This window comes from Mesoplodon mirus, assembly GCF_964341445.2.
Source record: "Mesoplodon mirus genome assembly, chromosome: 6".
Lineage (NCBI taxonomy): Eukaryota > Metazoa > Chordata > Mammalia > Artiodactyla > Ziphiidae > Mesoplodon > Mesoplodon mirus.
This window is the reverse complement of record NC_138982.1, coordinates 16425893-16449364: the sequence shown is the minus strand read 5'-3', so window position 1 is coordinate 16449364 and position 23472 is coordinate 16425893. Positions and strand designations below refer to the sequence as shown.

Here is a 23472-nt window from a genome sequence, read left to right as displayed (position 1 = left end):
ATGAGTTGTCCCCTGGATGGCTCAGGAGATGAGGTGAACCAACAAAGTAGTTCAAGATGGTAGCCAGGGAGGTAGCAAACCCAGGAGAGTGCAGTTTCTGCAAGCCAGGGGGAAGAAAGCGTTTCCAGGAGGAGGGAATGAGCCGCTGTGTCAAACGTAGACCAGGTAAGATGAGGAGCAAGATGGACCGTTGGGTTTGGCAGCTGGAAGCTCTTTGGTGCCCTGGGAAATGTAGCATTAGTACGATGGGTTCAAGAGAGAAAGTGGAGAGAGGAATGAGAGCTGAGAGTGTAGGCAACTCCCTGAGAGCTTTTGCTGTAAGGGAAACGGAGAAAGAGGGTAATAGCTGGAGAAGGACTTAAGTGAGATTTTTTGTTTTAAGATGAGGAAATGATAGCATGTTTGTGTGATGATGGAAATGATCTAACAGACGGGGAAAATTGATGCTGTGGCAGAGAGAGGAGAGAATTCCTCAGCAGTGTCTTTGAGGAATTGGGAAGGGGTGGATTGTGGTGGAATTGGCCTTAGGGGCGCACCACAGCAGACCTCTATGGAACACCTACCAGGCGCTAGGTTCTCCATACGCTCATGTCATTGAATCCTCACAGATGGGAGAGAAAGGTGGGATTAGTCTTATTTTTCAGATAAGGAAATCAAGGTTTAGGGAGTTCTGAGAGTTAGAAAAGAAGCTGAAACATGAACTTCCTTTGTCAAATTTCAAATGCCTGGTCATTTCCCAGGCTGCCCATGGAACACTCTCATTTTACAGAGAGAAAGAGGGACCAATTAGCCTGCTCAGGGTCCCATAGTGGACCAGAACCTGGGTGCCTGACTCTTGGCCCAGTGATCCTTTTCTTCTCTCTAACTAAGCTCTTCCTTCCTCCATGCCAAATGGTCACGTTTGCTGAGGTTATCATTCCCGTCTGGAGGACCCTGCTCATTCTAGACCTTGTTCCTCCTGCTTTTTTTTTGTTTTCAGTAAGGCTTATAGAGGTATAACTACATACAATACACCTCATCCTTTTTAGGCGTACAGGTCTATGAATTTTGACTGATGCATAGAGGCATGTAAATACCACCACAATCAAGATATAGAACACTTCCATTACCCCCCAAATATCCCTGGTGCCTCTTTGTGGTCAATATCCTCCCCTACCCTCCACCCCTGGGCAACCACTGATCGTTTTTCCGTCCTTATCATTTTGCTTTTTCCAGAACGTCACATATATGGAATCATACGATACGCAGCCTTTTGAATTCACTTACTTTCAGTTAGCATAATGCATTTCAGTACACCCATCCTATTGTATGCACCCCCAGTCTGTTCCTTTGTATTACTAAGTAGTATTTTGTTTTATGGACAGGTCACAGCTTGTTTGTCCATTCACCAGTTGATGAATATTTAAGATGTGTTTCAGTTTTTAGCAAATATGAATAAAGCCACTGTAAACATTTACATACAGATTTGTGAGTGGACATGTTTTTAATGCTGTTAGGCAAATATCTAGGAGTGGGATTGCTGGGTCATATGTTAAGTCTATGGTCAGCTTTTTAAGTACTGAAACAATTGGATATTCATATGCAAAAAAAAAAATTTAACCTTGGCCATATACAAAAAATAACTCAAGGGCCTCCCTGGTGGCGCAGTGGTTGAGAGTCCGCCTGCCGATGCAGGGGATACGGGTTCGTGCCCCGGTCTGGGAGGATCCCATATGCCGCGGAGCGGCTGGGCCCGTGAGCCATGGCCGCTGGGCCTGCGCATCCGGAGCCTGTGCTCCGCAACGGGAGAGGCCACAACAGTGAGAGGCCCGCATACAGCAAAAAGAAAAAAAAAAAAAAAAAAATAACTCAAAATGGATCATAGACTTAAATGTAAACCTAAAGCCAAAAAATGTCTAGAAGAAAAACATACAGGAAATTATTTGTGACCTTGCATTAGGGAAAGACTTCTTAGATTTGACCTCTAAACGTGATACATAAAAGAAAAAACTCATAAATTGGAATTCAGAAAAATAAGGACTGCTCTTCAAAAGATACTGATAAGAGAATGAAAAGACAAGTCACAAACTCAGAGAAAATATTTGTGAATTACTTATCTGATAAAGGGCTTATATCCAGCATGCATAAACAATTCTCAAAACTCAATAATACTAGTAATAAACAATTCAATAAAAAACGCACAGAAGGGCTTCCCTGGTGGCGCAGTGGTTGAGAGTCCGCCTGCCGATGCAGGGGACATGGGTTCGTGCCCCGGTCCGGGAAGATCCCACATACTGCGGAGCGGCTGGGCCTGTGAGCCACGGCCGCTGAGCCTACGCATCCAGAGTCTGTGCTCCGCAACGGGAGAGGCCGCAACAAAGAGAGGCCTGCGTACCGCAAAAAAAAAAAAAAAAAAAAAAATGCACAGAAGATATGAACAGACACTTCAACAAAAAAGATATATGGAAGGCAAGTAAACTCACAGAAGGATGCTCAACATCATTAGTCATTTGGCAAATGCAAATTAAAGCTACAAGATAAACTACACTTCTATTAAATGACTACAATTTTTAAAAACCTGCCAAGTGCCGGTAAGAATGCAGAACGACTGGGACCCTCATGCATTGCAGGTGGGAAGGTGAAATGGTACAGCCACTGTGGGAAACACTTGGCAGTTTCTTATAAAGTCACATATGTAGGAGCTGGGGGTGGAGGACGGCTTGACTACAAAGGGAGAACAGGAAGTTTTGGGAAATGTGGAATAGTTCCATAACCTGATTGTGGTGGTGGTCACAGGATCGTAAGCATTTGTCAAAACTCACAGAACTGTACGCTAAAAAGAGAATTTTTTACTGTGTTAATTTTACTTTGGTCTTAACAATAGGGGGAGAAAGTAAAAGCCAAGGCAGCAATGCCACTGTGTGACTTTACATAAATTACTCAACTTCTCTGTGCTTTTTTTTTTAACCTGTACATGGAGGATAAAATAGTACTTTCCTTATATTGTTGTAAGAATTAAGTGTGTTGATTTATGCAATATTCCTAAAGCACATGGTACACAGCGAATGCCATATAATTAGTGGCTGTTATTTTTATTCATATTATTATTACTCACATATTTCTCTTTGAGGAAGTCTGGTAATGAAATAATGAAGAGAAAAGAAGGGTAATTAGGGGTTTGGGGTGGTTGAAGGATAAGGAGACCTAGACACATGGACTCATAGACAGAATGGAGGAAATCAGTGATAAGGGAATGAAAGAGAGAGAGAGTAATGCTGAACCCACAGACCAAGCCTGTGCTGCTAACGCGGCATCGGCTGCCCATCTTCATAAATAACTCCCTTCCCCTTGTCAACAGCTAATCAAATAATTTCTCAAGGCCAGAAGCAACGCTGGATTAATGACAGCCCCTCCACAGATCAAAATGTTCAAATCCTTTTTCTGTGTTGTAATCCTACACCTCAAAGAACGGAAAGGACCGAACAAATCTACCTCCTAGAGACACAATATCCAATATCATTAAAGTGACACCTCCCAACATTTATTTGAATGGTCTGCTCTCATCTTCCGCAAAGGAAAACTCCTATTAGTGTTGGCTGGAAAATGGAGGGTTGTTCTCAGAGTTCTGATTGGTCATTACAGACTCAGGGAATTTTCATCAAACAAAGAAACCTGATAAAATGTAAGCATAACATGCAGGGATTAGTGTACTCCTGGGTGACTTTCTCACAAGAGTAGGAATTTTAAGAGACTTCATAAGAATTAATATGCTCCACATGAAATTTATTTTAGCTTCTGGCTTTTCTTTCCAGGGGGCAAATCAGTGCAATTTCTTCTGCCTTTGTTTCAATTTGGTAACTAACCTCAATTTTCAGACGGGCTTCACCTAGCTGCCCCATCAGACACAAAGAGGTGGCTACATTTTCTACAAGTGGGGAGATGGAAGGAAGCAAGGTTTTTGATAACTGCTAGTCAAAGCCAAGTCAACAGCTAACCAAGTGTAAGAATAACAGGTTGGATTGATGGAACTATCTCAACAGTTGGAATCTCTGGAGGGCTGGTGATCATAGACTGGCTGCTTCGCTCTGTACCCCCAGAGCACAGGGCAGCGTGGACCAGTACAATCACTGACAGTCGAGGCTCAGCCCCTGTGCACTTCCACACCCCGCACCCTGCACCCTCTTCCAAACAAAGCAGAGGCATTTTCTTATTTTATCTTTATCTGTCCATCCATCCAGCCAGCCATCTATCCATCCATCCAATTTCTAATTGATAAGGACTTTTCAAAACACAATACCTTTAACATAACCAACAAAATCAATAATAGTTATGTAATATCATCTAAAACTCAGTCCATGTTCAATTGTCCTTGGTTATCTGAAAATGTCTTTCATAAAGTTTTGTTCAGATCCCAAATAATACCTATACGTTGCATTTGGTTAGTACATCTCCTAAGTGTCTTTTAATCTAGAACAGTTGTGGGAATTTTTGTCTTCATTTATCCTTTTAATTGCTTTTTTAAAGTATTCATGTATTTATTGAATAGATAATGCTTGCAGAGTGGTAAAAAAATTTTTTCCAAACTGTACTAAAAGGTACATAATGAAATATCCCTCAGTCTCCTCCCCCAGAAGCCGTGTTACCAGTTTCATGTGTGATCCTCTAAAAATAGTCTCTACCTAGACAAGCATGCCTGTCCCCAGGCTGTAGCCTGGTAGATAAGAGTGAGGACATGAGTTCAAGTCTGTACTCTGCCACTTACTAAGTAAAAATCTTGAGCACATCGTCTCTGAGCCCCAGTTTTTTCCTCTGGTAAATAGAACTAATAATAGTACCTACCTCATGGTATTGCTGAGGGAATTAAATCAGATAAGTTAAGTACCTAAATAACTACTTGTTATTATATACATTCTCCTTTGGCTTTTTCCCAAATGATAGAATGAGGCACTTTTCTCTGTTTGGTGTGTTTTTTTCATCTAACATCGCATTTTTGATGATAATTCCACACCTGTTCTTAAAGATTTGCTTCATTGTTTGAAATCATTGACTTAATTCTGTTGTATGGATGCCATACTGATAGACATGTAAGTTATTTCCAACCTTTTGTTTTTACCAAAAAAATGCTGCCATGAATATCCTTGTACTATTTTATTGGATTCATATGCAAAATATCCATAGGATAAACTCCTGGAAGTAAAATTGCTGAGCTAAAGGATATGTGCATTTTCATTCTTTATAGACAGTGCCTAACTGCCCCAAAGGAAGCTGTACCAATTTACACTCCCAAGAAAAGTGCACAAGGGTCTCCATTTCCCTACACCTTAGCTCCCACAGGATATCACTAAATGTTTTAATCTTTGTAAATATGATTTGTGGAAAATGGTATCTCATAGATTTAGTGTGCATTTCTCTTATGGGAAGGTAAAAGAAATATAGCGCAAGTAAACCTCAGTAGTCAAATGACCTGCCCATGACTTCTGAGCAAGGACCCTGAGTGAGCGCCGGCAGGGCACAAACAAATGACCTTGTCTGTACTCGTGAAGAGGATGTTCCCTATCTGATAGCACTAAGCATGTTTTATGCATGTCTGGATGTAGTTAGTTATATCTAGCAGTGGTGAAGGGTTTGTTCTGAACCCTTCAACCGGGTTGCAACTCCTTCACCTGGGTGCTTTCTGACACGTAGTCAGGAGCACAGCGCTGTGGCCTTAGGACATGTATTTGCACAGCTGACTACTTCCTCCTTGAAACATTTTCTTCCCTTGGCCTCCTGCTGTGCAATCCATGGATTTGCTCCTAACTCACAAGCTCTCTTTCTCTCCTGGGCCCTTCTCTTCTCCAGCTACAGCTTCTCCACAGGTGATAGCCACTCCCCTGGCTTTAAATACGAGCTCCAGAACCAGGGTGAGGCCACAGAGGCACCTAGGTCATAAAAGTTAAGGAGACATCTACTCTTGGGCTTGTGCAAGGGCAGGCTTGGCCCCAGAGCGTGACTGTCTCCTTAAGTTTCCCTATTTGCCCCAGGTACCTTGCTTTCCTCATCCTAGTTTCACCTCCTTAAATACCTCCACCCTCTCCCTGGACCTGCAGACAAATCCTATTTGTCGTCTCTACTTGGATATCCCAAACACAGCTCAAACTTAAAATATCTAAAGCAGAACTCTTGCATCACTTCCCCCTCCCCTGGCCAAACCTGTTCCTTCTACTTATCTGTCTCAATAGCATCACCATTTATTCAGTTACTCTAGGAGTTATCCTTGATTTCTTTCTTTCAACAAGTTCTATCTTCCATCTCCACATCTGACAAGCTCTCACCACCTCTACCGCTACACCTTAGGCCAGGCCTCCATCTCTTATCACTGTAAATACCTGCCACCTCCCCACACCCACCCCCAATTTCCCAGCTTCCACCCTTGCCCGCCCCTCCCCCCTCCCCCCTCCCCCATGTACTCATTACTCAGCAGCCAGAGCAATCTTTTCACATCATGAAGTAGATTAGGTCACTCTCCTACTTAAAACCCTCTAGTGGGAAAGAAGAGATATGGGAACATATGTATATGTATAACTGATTAACTTTGTTATAAAGCAGAAAATAACACACCATTGTAAAGCAAGTATACTCCAATAAAGATGTTAAAAAAAAAAAAACCTTCTAGTGGCTTCCAAATGAATTTAGCCTAAAGGCAGACCACCCCACCCCTGCCACCATGGTCAACAGACCAGGATCTAGTAGGTGCCAAGAATCTGATCCCAGCCTATAGCAACCCACTTCTTCCTCCGCCTCATTCACCAGGAACCGTGGCCCACACCGGCACACTGCGGCCTCAGCTGTGTTCCTCTTCCCTGCAACGCTCTACCCCGGATCTTTATACAGGCACTTCCTTCTCAACATTCAGGTGTCAGCTCAGGTGTCACCTTCCTGACCACCCCCATCCACTCACCCAGTCACTCAAAATCCCATCACCCTGTCTTCTTTCTCCACAGCGTTATCACAATCTGAATGTGTCTTGTTATCAGTATGTAACAGCCGCTCAAAACTCAGGGGCTTGAAACAGAAATTTACCAGTTCAGCTGGGCAGTTCTTGATTGGGACTTTCCCTGGTGCAGTTAAACAGCAGCTGGGGTTGGAGTCATCTGGAGGCTTTTCTGGGCTGGATGTCTAAGGTTCTTCCCTCCCTTGTCTGGTGCCGCAGTGCTCCTCCGGGTGGCCTCCTTTTCCAGCAGAGAACTGGACTTCCTGCATGCCAGCTCAAGTCTCCAAGAGAAAAGAAGTGGAGATGGTTGGTCCTCTTATAAGCCAGGCCTGAAAGTGGCACAATGTATTTCTGCTGCCACATTCAAATGGTCAGAGCAGTCATAAGCCAGCCCAGGTTCAAGGGGATTGAGGAATAAATTCTACCTCTTAAAGCAGAAGTGACATATATGTAAAAGGAAGAAGGGAATTGATGGTGGCCTTCTTTGGCAATCAACTATCACATTCATTTGTTTACCTATTGTCTATCAACTCCCATTAGGTTATAAACTCCATAGGACAACAGGGACCTTGTCTATCTTATTTTATGGCTCTATTTCCAGCGCCTAGAACAATGTCTGGCAGACAACAGGTGCTCAACAAATAAAGTTTGGGAAACTAAAATGGACTAAACTAAACTTCTCCAGTTTGGTTTTTCCAGATTCACTGATGCTAAGCATGCTGATGACTCACCAGATAAGAGAAATCCTACATTTATAAAGTATTTCATTTCCTCTGCAAACAAGAAAAACTTGCCCTGAACACAAAATCTAGAAATAGATCTGGCATGTTTTCTAAATGGAAAATATTTCTTGTATCACCAGAAATTATTTTCCCACAGCTTGCGCTACATCAAAATATTGAAGTTGACTGAAAATACCCCATTCTTTAATCTTGGTGTGGACAAGAAACAATTTTTGTTTTTGTAGCAAAGGAAATATAGAAACCTCCTGATGTTTGAACTCCCCCAGTTCTGAAAATGTCATTACAAGTTAAGATAGACTTTTTTTTTTAAGACTAATGAGAAATGTCATTAAAAGTTTGGTCATCAAAATGTATAGATTTTGATTGTAAAGCCAGAACTTGTTTATTTAAGTAATTACATATGACCGAGGGCCAAAAAAAAAAAAATTCCCTCAAATCTCCCCCTTTGCTAGTTTTTACTGGTGAGTTCTATAAAATAATCTCATGTTTAAACCTTTTTGTAAATCCCTTGTAAATTAGTAAGTGAGAATGTAATCATCTGAAGGATTTTAGTGATTTTTGAAGTTAAAAAAAAGAGGGATTTAATTTTTTTAAATTACACTTGCAGATGACCTCTGTTGAAATTTCCTCTAATCTTTGTTTTATCTTCAGTTTTCCCAGATTTGCTCAAAGCCATCCCAGTGAGTATCCACGTCAATGTCATTCTTTTCTCCACGATCCTTATCGTTTTAACCCTGGTGGGGACAGCCTTCTTCATGTACAATGCTTTCGGCAAGCCCTTTGAAACTCTGCATGGTCCACTGGGGTTGTACCTCTTGAGCTTCATTTCCGGTGAGTACAGAATTCTATCTCTGAAGACAAAGGTGCTTTTCAATGTGCAAAAGACAGAGCTACCCAAATGTAAAGTAACAGTACATATACGTGGATGTTCACGGTGGCACTATCTATGAGAGGAAAAAGTGGAGACAACTATAATTATCCAACAATAGGGAATTCAAGAAATTCATTATGGTGATCTATTTGACTAGATGGCATTGAACTATATTTTTGAAGAAGATGTAATCAAAAGGACAAGTGCTTGTATCAAAAAGTTAAGTGAAAAAAGCCATATGTAAGATTTTATAAACATGAACCTAATTTGATTTTATATATAAATAAAGAGAATATATACATATATTGTATATAGACTCTCCATATATATAGCCTCCATATATATACATAAATACATTATATATATATACACACACATAGAGAGAAAGAGAGTGTATTCTGTTGGTAATAGTTATCTCTGAGCAGTAAAATTATGGGTGATTTTCATTTTTTCTCATGCTTTCTACTATTTCCAAACATTCAGTAATATGCTTTTATTTATTCATAATCAGAAGAATAAATAAAAGCCATCAAAAAAGAGTAAAGAGCCAGTGTTCCACCCACACATGAGTTGCCATATTCAGGCCTATAGGGTCTTTGTGTAGCCTAAGTAGGTGTATCTGGGCAAGGAGAAAACTCTAAACCCAAAAATTAGTTCATTAATAAACATGTCCTACTCAATAACTAGGGCTGATGGGAAACAATATAAAACCCAGTCAGTGCCACAGGGTGCTTAGGATATATTTACAAGAAAGAGAAAGAGATGAGAAAATCAAAAGTGTCTACATAACTCATATGCACCATCCTTCAGGGAGGTCTCTGATTTCACCCCACTCCAAACTTGCAAAAAAGACTCAATGCTTTGTCATATCCCCAGGAAGCAGGTAATTGTATTAGTGATTTCATGGAGAGATGAGAGAGAATACATCTCACACCAGCAAACAGTGTATTGAAGATCCATATCAGACTCTTCCTTCTCTGCAGCTGCCCTTTGGCTGCTAGCCCCCAGGCCACCAGCCCCCTTCCCTCTCTTGACACCACTCCCTTCTCCCTGCACAATTCAACTCCAGCCACAAACTCACACAGCTCCCTCTCTATCAAACAAAGCCTTGTAGTTAACGGGTGCTCCCTTGTCTTAGAAAGCAGTATATGAGACTCTATTCATGATCACTTGAGCACCCTTTGTTACCAACCTGGGTTCTTGGGCTCCTTAATCAATAGAAACTGGTAAAATGCGGAATTCAGGCAAGGCTTTACTGGGACTTGTGCTGAAGCACAAGGGAGTAAGACCAAGTAACAGGTGCCCTAGCTTGCTCGCTGAGGTGGGGGGAGCCGGTTCCTTAAATGGGGTGAGGGTGGGAGCAGATCAGTGGGTCAGGCTGGAGGGGTGACAGGTGGTCTGCTCACCCCCTTGGTGGTGCTGTGTGCAGGGATCCTGCACAGTACCCCGCTTTTGCTCCCCGCAACTCAGAAGTGGCAGTTGTGCTTTGACCTTTTTGTATCTTATTGTTCATAATCTGCCCCACATGCACATGTGTGCAGTGATTTTTAGTCCCTTGTAGTTTCTTTGTATTCTTTTGCTCGAGGAGACAGTTGTCCAGGGGCAAGCACTCTGGCAAAGGGTCCCAGGTCTCAGCCTGTCTCAACCTCGTGGGGTCTTACGCCATCCACATCTTGCTATTCAAATTATTTACCCAACCAAAATAGTTCTCTCTCTAGCGGGGTTTCTGCTAATATTTTCTCCATATTTTTCACAAGCAAATAATACAGTTTCAATTGTGCAGAAATGATTACCCTAAGACGGCAGTGTCTAAGTCCTTCTCATCTTTGGATCGCTAGCGAAAGCATCCAGCATGGGCCTCTGCACACAGTAAACGATTCAATACATATTCACTGACTTGTGAAAGCGAGCCCAGAAGGAGATGTTAAGCCGGTCACTTCAACAGCACAGGTTAGAGGAATCAGAATGCGAATGGGATGGAATTAGCAGAGTAGACCTGCAGAGGCGGTGGGACGAGATCCAGAGAGAATCAGAAACTCTCGAGTAGGGCCCAACCATCTGTGTTTTACCAAGCCCTCCAAGTGATTCTGATGCAAGTTCAGGTTTGAGAACCAGGGCTATAGGGAGTTGATTAAATAGATGTTGGAGGACTGAAAAACAAGGAGACGCTGAGGTAACTCAGAGATGGCAATGTCACAAAGCAGTGGGCAGCCCTAGGGCTAGGGAACCCAGGGAAGTGTTTAGTGTTACCAGAATCTAGAGGCTTGAGGAGAGGCCTCGGGGCACTGGGTCTCAGACCTCTGAGGAGGTGGCACTGTACATTGAGGAGAGGGCACTGTCATGGGACACCAGCAGGCAGCTCTGGCAATGTGGAAAGGGCTTGGGAACTCCTCAGCTGAGGCCCAGAGAAGTGCTGCCCCGTGGCAAGGCCAGCCAGACCTTCCTCCCCTGCTCTGGTATCCTCCCAGTTGGTAGGACTGGGGCAGGTGACAAGGCAGAACCAGAGTGGGGGGAGTCTGCACCCAGCATCACAAAGCACAGAAAAGAAGAGCTGCTTTGATGCCAAGACACAACAGCTTATTAAGTGGCACAGCCATCTCACACTCTGGCTTCTGAATGAAACTGAGAACAGCCCATTTGCAAGACAAATTATTTGACGGTTCTAACGGATGACCAAACTAACGGTATTTGAAAAGCAGGATGACTTAGAGAATGTAGACTTTAATCCAAGTCCCAGATCTTATCTCGGCTTTTGGCCAAGTCTAGTGCAAAGAAAACCTGAGCACAGAAATATATGCGGGAACACAGGCCCTGGACTCACACTGTACTGTATTTATCCTTGAACTTGTTGCAAAAGCAGGTGCTCAGTAAAGGTTTGTGGATGAGGGAAGGAAGAGAGAAGGAGAAAGGAAAGAAGGAGCCAGCTCCAGATCTGCGTCTTACAGAGGATAAAGGCCTAGTGTTTCCAGATTATCTGTTTTTTTTAAAAACAGATAAAATTCTTTTTTTTTTTTTTTTTTTTTTTTTTTTGCGGTACACGGGCCTCTCACTGTTGCGGCCTCTCCCGTTGCGGAGCACAGGCTCCGGACGCGCAGGCTCAGCGGCCATGGCTCACGGGCCCAGCCGCTCCGCGGCATGTGGATCTTCCCGGACCGGGGCATGAACCCGTGTCCCCTGAATCGGCAGGCAGACTCTCAACCACTGCGCCACCAGGGATGCCCTAAAATTCTTATTTTTAAAATAAGAATTCTTATTCTTAAAAACCAGAATTTTCAACAATTTTTTAAAAACTGTGCCTGACAACGAAACATGTTTGAAGGTCAGATGGACTGATAGTTTGCGACCTCTAGAGGTAACAGGTCACTCTTGAATCACAGGCTAACTACTTCATTCCCTTTGATCTACATATAGTACCCGTAAGCCCCTGGAGGCTTGGAAAAGTTTATTGAAAGTTGTAATATTCACAGAGACCCCAGCTTTAAACCCCACTCGTGGAAAGATGGGGATTTCACGGCCCTTATCACAAACACTCGGAAAGTGAGCCAATGAATCACACACTCAGAGGCCAGAGCCTGTATTGGTGGGGGCGGGGGCAGGGGTCCCTTAATGCCCGCGGGAGTCACACTTCACTAGAGACCTCCTTCCCCTGGGGCAGCTCTCTTCTGCTGAGTTTCCTCCCCTGTTTCTCTACCCCGGCGGCCTCCCTCCTAGCCAGCAGAGAAAAACTCCTTCCTCCCTTTCCTTCTTCTCCTCCTACTCAGCCCTGGGTTCCCCAAGATGTCACCTTTCCTTGTGCTGATGTCATGCCAGGGCTCTTTCTTCAGCTGTCTACCTCCCTGCTGGATGGGACCCCCAGGCTTGGCATCCTCCTTGCGGGGAAGAGAAGGGAAAAGAGCTCTTCCTGCTGGTCTGTCTGGGACCTTGCATGCTGCCTAGAGTAACAATGCTGTGGGCATCTCCTTGTGTTCCCTGATGCACTGCAAGCCAGACCTCAGGGGGAGAAAAGGAAAGGGCGCCAACTTCTGGATGAGGTCGGCAAAGGTTTCAGTCACCACAGCCTACTTGTCCTTGTGGCCCAATATCCTGTTGCTCTCCTGGACCAGAAAAGTGCCTTCCACTTCTCATGGTCTTCAGTCTGGCTCACATTCCTCAGCCTTCTTCGTGTAACTTTTCTTCCCACTATCATTGTTGCATGAAACCCACCCAAATGAGTTAATTTGCTCTTTCTCATCTTGTCAATCATATCCCAGGGGGGCTTCCCTGGTGGCGCAGTGGTTGAGAGTCCGCCTGCCGATGCAGGGGACACGGGTTCGTGCCCCGGCCCAGGAAGATCCCACATGCCGCGGAGCGGCTGGGCCCGTGAGCCATGGCCGCTGAGCCTGCGCGTCCGCAGCCTGTGCTCCGCAACGGGAGAGGCCACAACAGTGAGAGGCCCGCGTAACGCAAAAAAAAAAAAAAAAAAAAAAAAAATCATATCCCAGGCCTGAGAAGTCTTTCCCTGAGTTAGGATTTTAGTAATATCTTAATGATCTCCCATGGTTCATTTTGGACAGTGATTCTCTTCCCAGACCGTGCATTAGAATCACCAGAAGGAAGTTCCAAAAATACTGATGCTGGGTCCCACATCACAAATTGGAGTCTCTGGGGGTGGAGCCTGGGCACTGGTCTTTTTTTTTTTTTAAGGTTTCGTAGGTAATTCTAATGTGTGACCAGTGTCAAGAACCAACTGATACAGGTGCACTCATTTCATTTATTCAACAAACGCTGACTGAGTGCCACCACGAGGCAGCCATTATGAGAGGTACTGGTGTTACCACAACCCATCAGGCACACAGTCCTGCCTTCGTGGAGCCTAAAATCTAGTGGGAGAGTCAACAGAAGTTTACATAGGGAATTAAAGATCACAATAAGGGTGATGAACAGGCTGTCATGATAGAGAATGAAGGGAAGGGAAGACCGGGTCTTGATATGGTGGTTGGCAAAGGCTACTCCAGGTAGCTGAGTTCTAAAGATACAGAAGAGCTAAGGATCCTCAGAGAACTTCCCAAGGAGAGGAAAAAACACACGTGAGGATGCTAGGTAAAGAGGCCAGCTTGTTGTAGGCACTGAAAGAATGCCCATGTGGCTAGAGAACAGGCAGTGAGGGGAAAATGGCCAAAAAAAAAAAAAAATTAGATCAGTTGGTGATCATTAAGATATTACTAAAATCCTCAAAAGCCACGGCAAGCCTTTCAGAATGGATTCTGATTGCAGTGAGACACTTCTGAAGGTCCTTAAGAAGCTGTCTGATAGCTGATTTACCTTTAAATTTTTTATAAATTTATTTATTTTATTTTTGGCTGCATTGGGTCTTAGTTGCTGCGTGCGGGCTTTCTCTAGTTGAGGCGAGCGGGGTCTACTCTTCGTTGTGGTGCACAGGCTTCTCATTGCTGTGGCTTCTTTTGTGGAGCACGGGCTCTAGGCACTTGGGCTTCAGTAGTTGTGGTACATGGGCTCAGTAGTTGTGGCACATGGGCTTCGTTGCTCCCTGGCATGTGGGATCTTCCCGGACCAGGGCTCGAACCCATGTCCCCTGCATTGGCAGGCGGATTCTCAACCGCTGCACCACCAGGGAAGTCCAACTGATTTCCCTTTTAAGAAATGTCTGGTGAAAGACTAGGCTATTGCATTGGAGATGGAGAGAGATGAATGTATTCTAAAAACATTTTGAAAGTAGATCCAAAATGTTTTGTAGGTAGCTTAAGCAATTAGTAGACAGTGGTGGCATTAACCCAGCTGAATAAGACAGGGGAGGAACAGGCTTAGAGTTTAGGGCAAAAAAGAAGTGGGGAGAGGAGCTTAGCATTAGAAATCAAGTGTTCCATTTAGGGCATGTCAAGTTTGAGATCCTATGACAGGTTCAAGAGGACATGTCAAGCAGACAGTCAGATATATGAGTCTGGAGCTCAGAGAAGAGGTCTAGACAAAAAACATAAATTTAAGAGTTGTCAGGACGTAGATATCATTCAAAGCAATGAAAATGGGTGAGATCATCTAGGAGGAGAATGTAGATAGAGAAAAATTGGCCTAGGACCAATCTCTGAATAACACCATCAGTTAATTTTGGGGTTGAGAAGAAAGAGGAGAAGGAGGCAGCAAAGGACACTGACTAGGTGTGTCTGGAGAGGAAGAAGGAAAATCAGGAGACGTGGTGTCCCAGAGGCTACAAGAGGGGGACGTTTCAAGAGTACAGGCCAACAATAGAAAACAAACTTATGGTTACCAAAGGGGGAAGGGGGTGGGGAAGGGATAAATTAGGAGTCTGGGATTAGCAGATACTGACAACTAGATATAAAACAGATAAACAGCAAGGCCTACTGTAGAGCACAGGGAACCACAGTCAGTATCCTGTGATAAACCATAATGGAAAAGAATATGAAAAAGGATATATGTACATACATACATGCATATATATATATAAATAACTGAATCACTTTGCTGTACACCAGACACTAACACGACACTGTAAATCAACTACACTCCAATTAAAAGTTAAAAAAAAAAAAGTACAGATCAACAGTGAAGTATGGGAAAGGGAGGTCCCCTGCGAGAGTCAATGAGAGGAGGGGAAGGGTGTCAGGGGAAGGCAGAATGGGGAAAACAGGGTGAAAAACACTTTCCTCAAGGTTTATAACACAGTAGGAGAGAGAGAGGCACTCAAATTAAGGAGGTAGAGAAAGAGCAGGTGCCCAAATAGAAGGAGCTGAGTATAGCAGCAACTAGACCCATAGTTTCACACTGGAGCACTGATATACGCCTTTTATACATTCCATTCGAGAAGGTTCCCAATTGATGATAGAGAGTCTAACCCACATACGCGTGTAAGAGAGCAGGTTACCTGGAAGACTTGCCATGGATCCTTAGTGGAACATCCTAGCCCATTCAGGGAATATTCCCTGAGGATGCTATGAAATGTATTGGTTCAGGCCTTTTAGAGGTGATGAAAACCACTGAAATGTGGACTTATTGCAGCGTGTACTTATTATGCCTTCTCTTACATGTAGCATCATGTTTGAGTTACACCAAGCAAGGCTAACAAAGAAAATAACTGCCTTTCTTTAAAAAGGGGACACTCCTAATGTGGACATAATTAATTACGAAAATTACAGCCATGGCATGGAACATAAATAAGCTCAGTCATATGTAAAACAAGAAGACAGGAAAATAAAGAGCAGTACAGAAATAGAAGGATGCTTAACGTTATATATCAGTTTCAGTATTAATAATATCCTGGCCTCTGTAATAAGTCTAGGGCATATTAATCTGCAACGGTTAGTGAAAAACCATCTGCAACTTAGTTCCACTTCAGTCCTTATGGAGGAGCTGTTGTTCAGAGTCTGAGAAAGATCCAGGGACACCTGGGCATTAAAGCCACAGAGCCGGAGGAAGGATAGGATTGGTGGTAGGAAAAGTCAGCCACAAAAAGACTAGTTTCTCAGCATAAACTTTGGAAGGAGGCCACAGAAGGAAGAGAAGTAATAGTAGCCAGCCCGTGATGGTCAACAGACAAGGAGTCTTGTCTTGAGATACAGGGCAGCATCTGAAGGTACAGAACCGTAGTGACGGGATTGCATTCAGGTCATTCACGGCAAGGACGCAACAGAAGGACTGTTTAACTCACTTTGCACAGGGCCCGGCCGTGCAGGACCTGGTGCAAAGAGATGCTCGATCTTGTCCTGTCACAACTGCAAAGAGACTCCTGCCCTGTTCAGAACATGCACACGTGTCTCCCCTCTGTTTCATTTACAGTCACAACCCAAGTCCTTGCTACGACCGCCAAAGCAGCATTTGCTGTGCCCACCCTAGAAACCCGCACACATGCCTCACCTCTTACTCCCCTCTGCCTGGTTCTCTTCTTCTCTCTGCTCAAATCCCCCGGTTCCCTTTGCACTCGCTGTTCCCTCAGCTTGAAATGCTCTTCCCCTCAAATACCTACCTTCTCACCCCCTGACTTCTTCAAGAGGCACTAAAGTGTCAGCTTCTCTCTGAGGCCTGCCCAGGCCATCCCTCTTCCCTGCTTTAGTTTATTCTCCTTAGTACACATCACACTCTGATAAACTACAGAATGGAATTACTTATTTTGTTATAGCCTCTCTCTCCACTGTCTCTACCACTGGGAGCTCCATGAAGATAGGGATTTTTGTCTGCCTTATTCAGCGCTGTATCCCCAGGGCCCAGAATAGTTCAGTCAGCAACCAATAAGTATTTGTTGGTAACTGAATAAAACAGAAGCAGCTCTACATGTTTTCTAGCAACACATGACAATCTCTTTTTCTGAAAATCAGTTCAAATGAGAAAAAGATCTTTGCATGAATTACTCTTCTCACTAACATGACATTTGTAAAACTTAAGTTAGATATGGGCTCTTCAACTCTCCATTACAGAAGACATTATATCACAGGAGAAGGGGAAAAGCTGAACCCAACTGGTGTTATAACTTCCTCCACACCTGCTCTTTGGAAATACGTGACCAAATTCCTCTCCATCATGACCTCAAAATCTACTCTTAGGTATTAGCTTGCTTTACTAGTCTAGATGGTAGCCATCGGTCTCTAAAGCAGTTTGGAACTGGAGCAGCCTCCATTTGGGGAAGAAATCATGGTTGGAGACCTCACCAATAATAACTGACTTTCTAGTGAGATTATATAATTTCACAGAAAATTAGCACTTACACCTGAAACGTTGTGGCTTTTTCAACCCCATGTATCCTCTCTCAAGACCCCTTAAAGAAGGAAATTTTCAACTTATCATTCTGTAGAGGAAATGGAATGCCTCTCACAGTTGTCATTGTAGGGGAGAAAAAGTTTTCACTCTTCCCTTCCACGTTCTTTGGCGGCCTCATAATTAAACTGACATAAGACAGGTTAACAGGAGAAGAACAAATTTAGTTTCATACGTACAGGAGCTCATAAAATATGAGACTCAAAGAACTGACCCAAGCAGGCCGCGTTTATACCTTTCAGACAAAGAAACAATAAATTTGTGAAAACTTGACCAAAGTAGTTTGGGCTTGGGGTAGTAAATTAGTGAAGAAGTAGCAAGGTTTGTTTACACAGCCATCTTGGCCCCGAATTCCCTATCTCTGGTGATAAGGATGCCTTCTACCCTCCAGGTGCAGGGAGGGTACGCTTCACATGGGAAACTTATTTCCTGATTTCAGGGAGACAGAGGAAGGTCAGAGGGTCGTTCTTGCACTAGTTGTTTCTTAAGTAACTTTAATTCAAAATAATCAATCTGTTGAAGTGGTATATTTGGGAGTGGCAAATCCTGCTTCCCCTCATCATCTCTAAGAGAGTTTAAAGATGACATGTTAGGGCTTCCCTGGTGGCACAGTAGTTGAGAGTCCGCCTGCTGATGCAGGGACACGGGTTTGTGACCCGGTCCGGGAAGATCCCACATGCCGCGGAGCAGCTGGGCCCGTGAGCCATGGCCGCTGAGCCTGCGTGTCCGGAGCCTGTGCTCTGCAACGGGAGAGGCCACAGCAGTGAGAGGCCCGCGTACAGCAAAAAAAAAAAAAAAAAGATGACATGTTAGCTTTCTGGAAATCTTGGCCATTACTTTAAATGGAATAGAAATTCTAATTTACTATTTCCCAGATGCAATTTTAGTGATAATAGGAGAAAGTTTCAGAGGTTTGTTTTTCACCTTTGAGAACACATTTCTACTGAAACCCATGGTACCCTAGACTCCCATGGACCCTGGCAGGATCTTCCCACCCATAAAGTATAGTCACTCTCAGGGGTCACCGAGGGATAAAGAAGCAGCTTTCTTGTTGGCTGTGACCCTCATTCCCTATATTGCAAGGGACTGGAGGGGACAGGTGACCGATGCTGTAGTCTCAGCTGCCAGAGGAGAGCCCTGAGTGTGTAGTGTCTACTACATGACACATGTTTGTTAATTGACTGATAATTCATGGTGTGACAGCCCTATAACTCAGCTCTCCTATTCAGTCAGAAATTAACTCAGTAATCAAAGTCATTAAAAGGAGAAGGGAAAAAAAAAAAAAAAAAACCACTACGGTACCAGCCAGATGGTGGGGAAATCAAACACGTGAAAGGAAAATGGCTCGTCTTTGAGTAAGACACCCGGCAGCCTGGTTATATTCCAAATTCTAGCTTGAGCAAGGCTCGTCGGGTTTCCCTAAATTTGGTGTACTTTAACCTTTCTTATAAGCTGGAGCAGTGTTGGTCTGATAGACAGACAAGGGGGAAATCTGTCCAAATGGCCCCAGCTGAGTTTGGGCTCTTAGGTAACTGGGAGGAAGCATGCAGGCTTGATCCTAACCCTTGGGCAAGAACACAAATGAAAGCCCACATACCACGTGTCTCAACATTTAAAAGTTATAAGCTAATAGACTATTCAGTGAGACATGTTTCTCCTTCACCCTTGACACACGTCTCTCTAGGACCTGGACCTGGAGGCCAGATTCCAATTTAGACTTCTTGAGCCCTGGGAATTCTGCACCTGATGTGGTGATGAGAGGAGGGCCGAGCCCTGTCTATTCGTCTCTCTTCCCGTGGCTGGTTCCATCCATGCTGTAAAGGGCCTCGAGCATAAGTGTGTGAACACTCCACCGCGTATCCGAGCTCTGACCACGCCCCCCAAACAGCTGTTCCTTGGCCACCCTCAGGCCTGTACAGCAGAAGCCACAAAATCCACCCCTGTGTAAACGGACCCAGGGAAGATGCTCGTGCCAGCCCAGGAAGTAGGCTCAGGGCTGTTTGTGGAGGAAATTCCTGGGTCCCAGGGGTACCATCTGGCATGTGGTCAGGGACTCCAGATGGCCCCATCCCACTGACATCAAGCTTTCCTCACCCCATGGGGAGGGGTGTCAACAGGAGAGAGAGAAGGACCCTCTAAATGTGGGACCCATAGCAGGAGCCCCCTTGCTGGAAGCAAAGGGCCAGGCCGGAAAACGTGTTGAGCCCTGTTTCCACCACCACTCACATCCCTTACACACCTCTCTTCGTGTCCCCAGCGGCCAGGCCACAAACAGAAACTCTTCCTGGGTATCTTTTGGTCCATAAGCCATAAATAGGTATTGGTGGTCCCACATTTCCTTTAGAGCCAGGGACAGAGAGAGGCAAAAATATCCTAAATTCACACTGAGTTGTTTCCTTCCGTGTGTCCTAGTGTCGCTGAGGGGTTGGCAGAGACTCAGGCTGGGTGTCCATGCTCTGACTCTGAAATGACCAAGTTGACCTCATGGATAACCCCAGACTCCAGAGCAGAATCTCAGACCATCCTCTTAGCGACTACATCGTGTTTGGGAAGCTTGCATGCTTGAAGTATCAGCTCCAGCAAAGGGCTATGGGTCTTAGATACCCAAGCAACTTTTACTTTAAGAATTTGAAATGCAGTCTCAGTGTGATGCTTTCTCCTTAACAAAGCAGTACCTCTAAAATATTTAACAACTTGAAAAAGGAAACCGAGCTTGAATTTTCCTTTCAAGCACCAGGGAAATACAGTGTTTCGCTTCTGTCTGAAATTCACCATCTCCTCACACAAAGAGGTTCTTATGGTAAAAGCAATGGCATTTTCTCCACAATTTTCAAATAAAAGATAAAGAGAAAACAGCATCTCAGCCTTTTTGTTGGATCTAACAATAAAGGAATAATACAGTATTGCCACGGGAGAGCTCTGGTTTTAAGCTCAGAATACAAAAATAGGCTGACAATTTTTACAAAGGAATATTCTCCAAGCCTGGTGGGAAGTGAAGCTTCAAGAAAATTATATCACTTAATTACTTGGGGATGTATGATGGTGAGGCTCAAGCTGGTAGGAGCCGGTCCCAGGTGAAATTCTCACAGAAGAAATGGAATTTCACCTTTCCTCCTCACCCCCAGCCCAACCCCACCCCCATCTTACCAACCCAAACCCAGCCTTTGGAAAAGGAATGGGAACATCATATGCATGACAGCACCTCATGTCTGGAGCGTTCTCCCCACACAGCCCAAGCCTCCCTTGGCTAACTTATCCCACAGCTACTTCCAAAGGACCTTCTAGGATGCTGCCCACCTTCTCAGTAATAGCCACCTGCACCTCCCTTACTATGACACCCACTGCGATTGGTTTATAACTGTTTTATCTGAGTTCCCTGCCCGATTATACTCTCTGTTACAGCAGAAACCATCTGCATTTTCTTTAATGTTGAAATCTCCACCACTATCCCCATGCTTGGCCCGGTATAAGTCTAATGGAACACATGAAGGAGTGAATTAATGAATGGGAACTGAAGCCACGATGTTGCTGCTCCCGGGGCATTTGAATTAACTGTAATTGGAGGCAAAAGCACTTACCCCTCCTCAAGGAGTCATAAACCTAATGGGAGAGCCTATGGAGGAACGGGGCACTATAATACCAGTACGTTCTCTGTGGTGGCCTCTCTGATGGATTCAGGGTTTTTTTTGGCGTGTGGTGGAACGAAGCAAGGGATGATGGTAAAGACTTGCAAGACGAAAAAATACATAAAAACCAGAGGAACAGCTACCAGTTAGTGAGCACTTCTATGTGCCAATTCTAATACCAAGTGTTAATCTTGAATCATCTTTATTGTCCACATTTTATAGACAAGGAAGTGGAGACTTGGAGGTTAAACTTGACTACTTTCACATAGCTACTGGCGGAATCAGGGTTTGAACCCAAATTGGTTTGACCAAAGTCTGAAAGCCATCTCAGCAAGTTTCCTGTTAACTAGCGCCCCGCTGTGATGGCCTAGGATGCAGATGTAGCTGTGGGAGCCCTGGGAGCCCTGGCTCTCCTCGGTGCCCCTGACTCTGCCCCTCTGGCCACCTGCTTCTGCCCCCATGCCATCCACCCATCTGGGGGGGGGGCTCTCATTCTCCATCCTCACGGGAGAGGGACCATTAGGGTTTCCAGGCACCACTCAACATGACGTGCTCCTGGCCTGCAGAGATCTCATCCAGGCCACAGCCACACCACTTAAGATTAGATTAGTCTACCAATGAGTGATAAATAAGGGGAAAATAATAATAATAATAATAATAGGGCTTCCCTGGTGGTGCAGTGGTTAAGAATCTGCCTGCCAATGCAAGGGACACGGGTTCGAGCCCTGGCCTGGGAAGATCCCACAAGCTGAGGAGCAACTCAGCCCATGCGCCACAACTACTGAGCCTGAGGTCTAGAGCCCACAAGCCACAACTACTGAGCCCACATGCCACAACTACTGAAGCCCACGCACCTGGAGCCTGTGCTCCGCAACAAGAGAAGCCACCGCAATGAGAAGCCCACACACCACAACGAAGAGAAGCCCCCGCTCGCCGCAACTAGAGGAAGCCCGTGCGCAACAACAGAGACCCAACACAGCCAAAAATTAATTAATTAATTAATTAATTAATTAATAATGGGTTAAAAAAATACATGTTTATTATTCTCTCACACAAAAATCTAGAGGTTAAAGTCCACTGAAGACACTGGTGGCTCCCAGCGTCTGATATCCAAAATTCCTCCTTTCCTGTTTTTCCATAATACATGGCTTCCATTTCTAAGGCCACCTTGTCCAAACCGTCTGCTGGTGCTCCAGCCATTGCATCCATATTTCAGCTACAGGAAGGAGGACAGGGGAAAGAGAGTGCAGGCCCCTAATACTGCACACTTCAAGGAAACTTTCCGGCCCCTACATCCCAGCCCCCCTCAACCAATGTAGCCCTCATTCAAGTCAGCCACATGCCCAGGTAAAAATCCTGAGTTCTATTACAAACAAGGAGAACAGATACTCTCCGCCTTGACACCTTATCCATGGCTGCCTTTGCTCAGGGACACGTCTGGGCACCTGTGGCCATGTGGGAGCCCGAGGAGGGGGAGAAGCCATGTAAGCCTTCTGAAGGAAACCCTCAGCCCTTTCACAAGGGGGCTGGATGACTGCTATTTCTTCTGCATGACCTGTGAAGTACAGAGAAATTGTTCTTTTGAAGCCACACCATAGCAGTAGCTGCTTTATAGCCTGATTCCACCACTGTGCTTTTAAGGTGCCCAGCAATCCAGCCTTCTCCTCACGCAAAGTGGAACATCTCCCAGTCTTTGTAAGATCGGCTTGATTCTACCCACAACACCCCCGAAAGTCTTCTCACGCAGAGCCATAACCCAGGCGCTACCAGCCATCGGTTGGAGAACCAGGCTCGTGATTACAAATTTGAAATATATTTTTGCAGAAGAATGCAAATGAGGATGACGGGAAAAGGCTTTCTTTAGTTTGCACACAAACCCTCTTCCCTGTGCCTTACAATCAGGAAATATTGGTCCCAACATGCTGTTTGTTCTTTCTCTTGCAGGCTCCTGCGGCTGTCTTGTCATGATACTGTTTGCCTCTGAAGTGAAAATCCACCATCTCTCAGAAAAAATTGCAAATTATAAAGAAGGGACTTATGCCTACAAAACGCAAAGTGAAAAATACACCACTTCATTCTGGGTGGTTTTCATTTGCTTTTTTGTTCACTTTTTGAATGGGCTTCTAATACGATTTGCTGGATTTCAGTTCCCTTTTGCAAAATCTAAAGACACAGAGACAACGAATGTAGCTGCAGATCTAATGTACTGAAGGGCAAACATGGTTAATTTTGTCCAACCTTTTAGATGCACAAATTAAAGTACCAAACCCTCTGTGGTAATGTTTACAAACTATGTACTAAGGATACAGGCCAGGAGGTAAAGGGAGCAGAAAGAAGGCTTTGGAAGGTTGTTTAACCTGGTGGGAAATGGCTTCGCCTGGGTAGTCAAGACAGTTGACTAGAATGGACAAAGTGTTACTCCATATTCACAACAGAGTGCAAAATGCCTGCTCCATCAGGGAGGAATTGGAAGGCGTGGGGAATATATTTTAAGACAAATACTCTTTCTGATACATCTAC

The 23472-nt window shown here is 44.5% G+C and overlaps 1 protein-coding gene across 3 annotated transcripts in view; it reads left to right on the top strand.

Annotated features, from left to right (window-relative positions):
- Window positions 1-23162, top strand: part of CLRN1 (clarin 1) — a gene marked incomplete at both ends in the record, with an annotated part of 38717 nt that extends 15555 nt beyond the window's left edge. The window contains 2 exons of one of the 3 annotated variants that reach the window (XM_082625562.1): window positions 8347-8526; window positions 22897-23162. In XM_082625562.1, the coding sequence (XP_082481688.1) occupies window positions 8347-8526; window positions 22897-23162 (446 nt within the window). Of the gene's footprint in view, window positions 1-8346; window positions 8527-22854 lie in introns of all 3 variants that reach the window. The other 2 variants (XM_082625561.1, XM_082625563.1) reach the window with 2 other exon arrangements.
- Window positions 23163-23472: the final 310 nt, after the last annotated feature.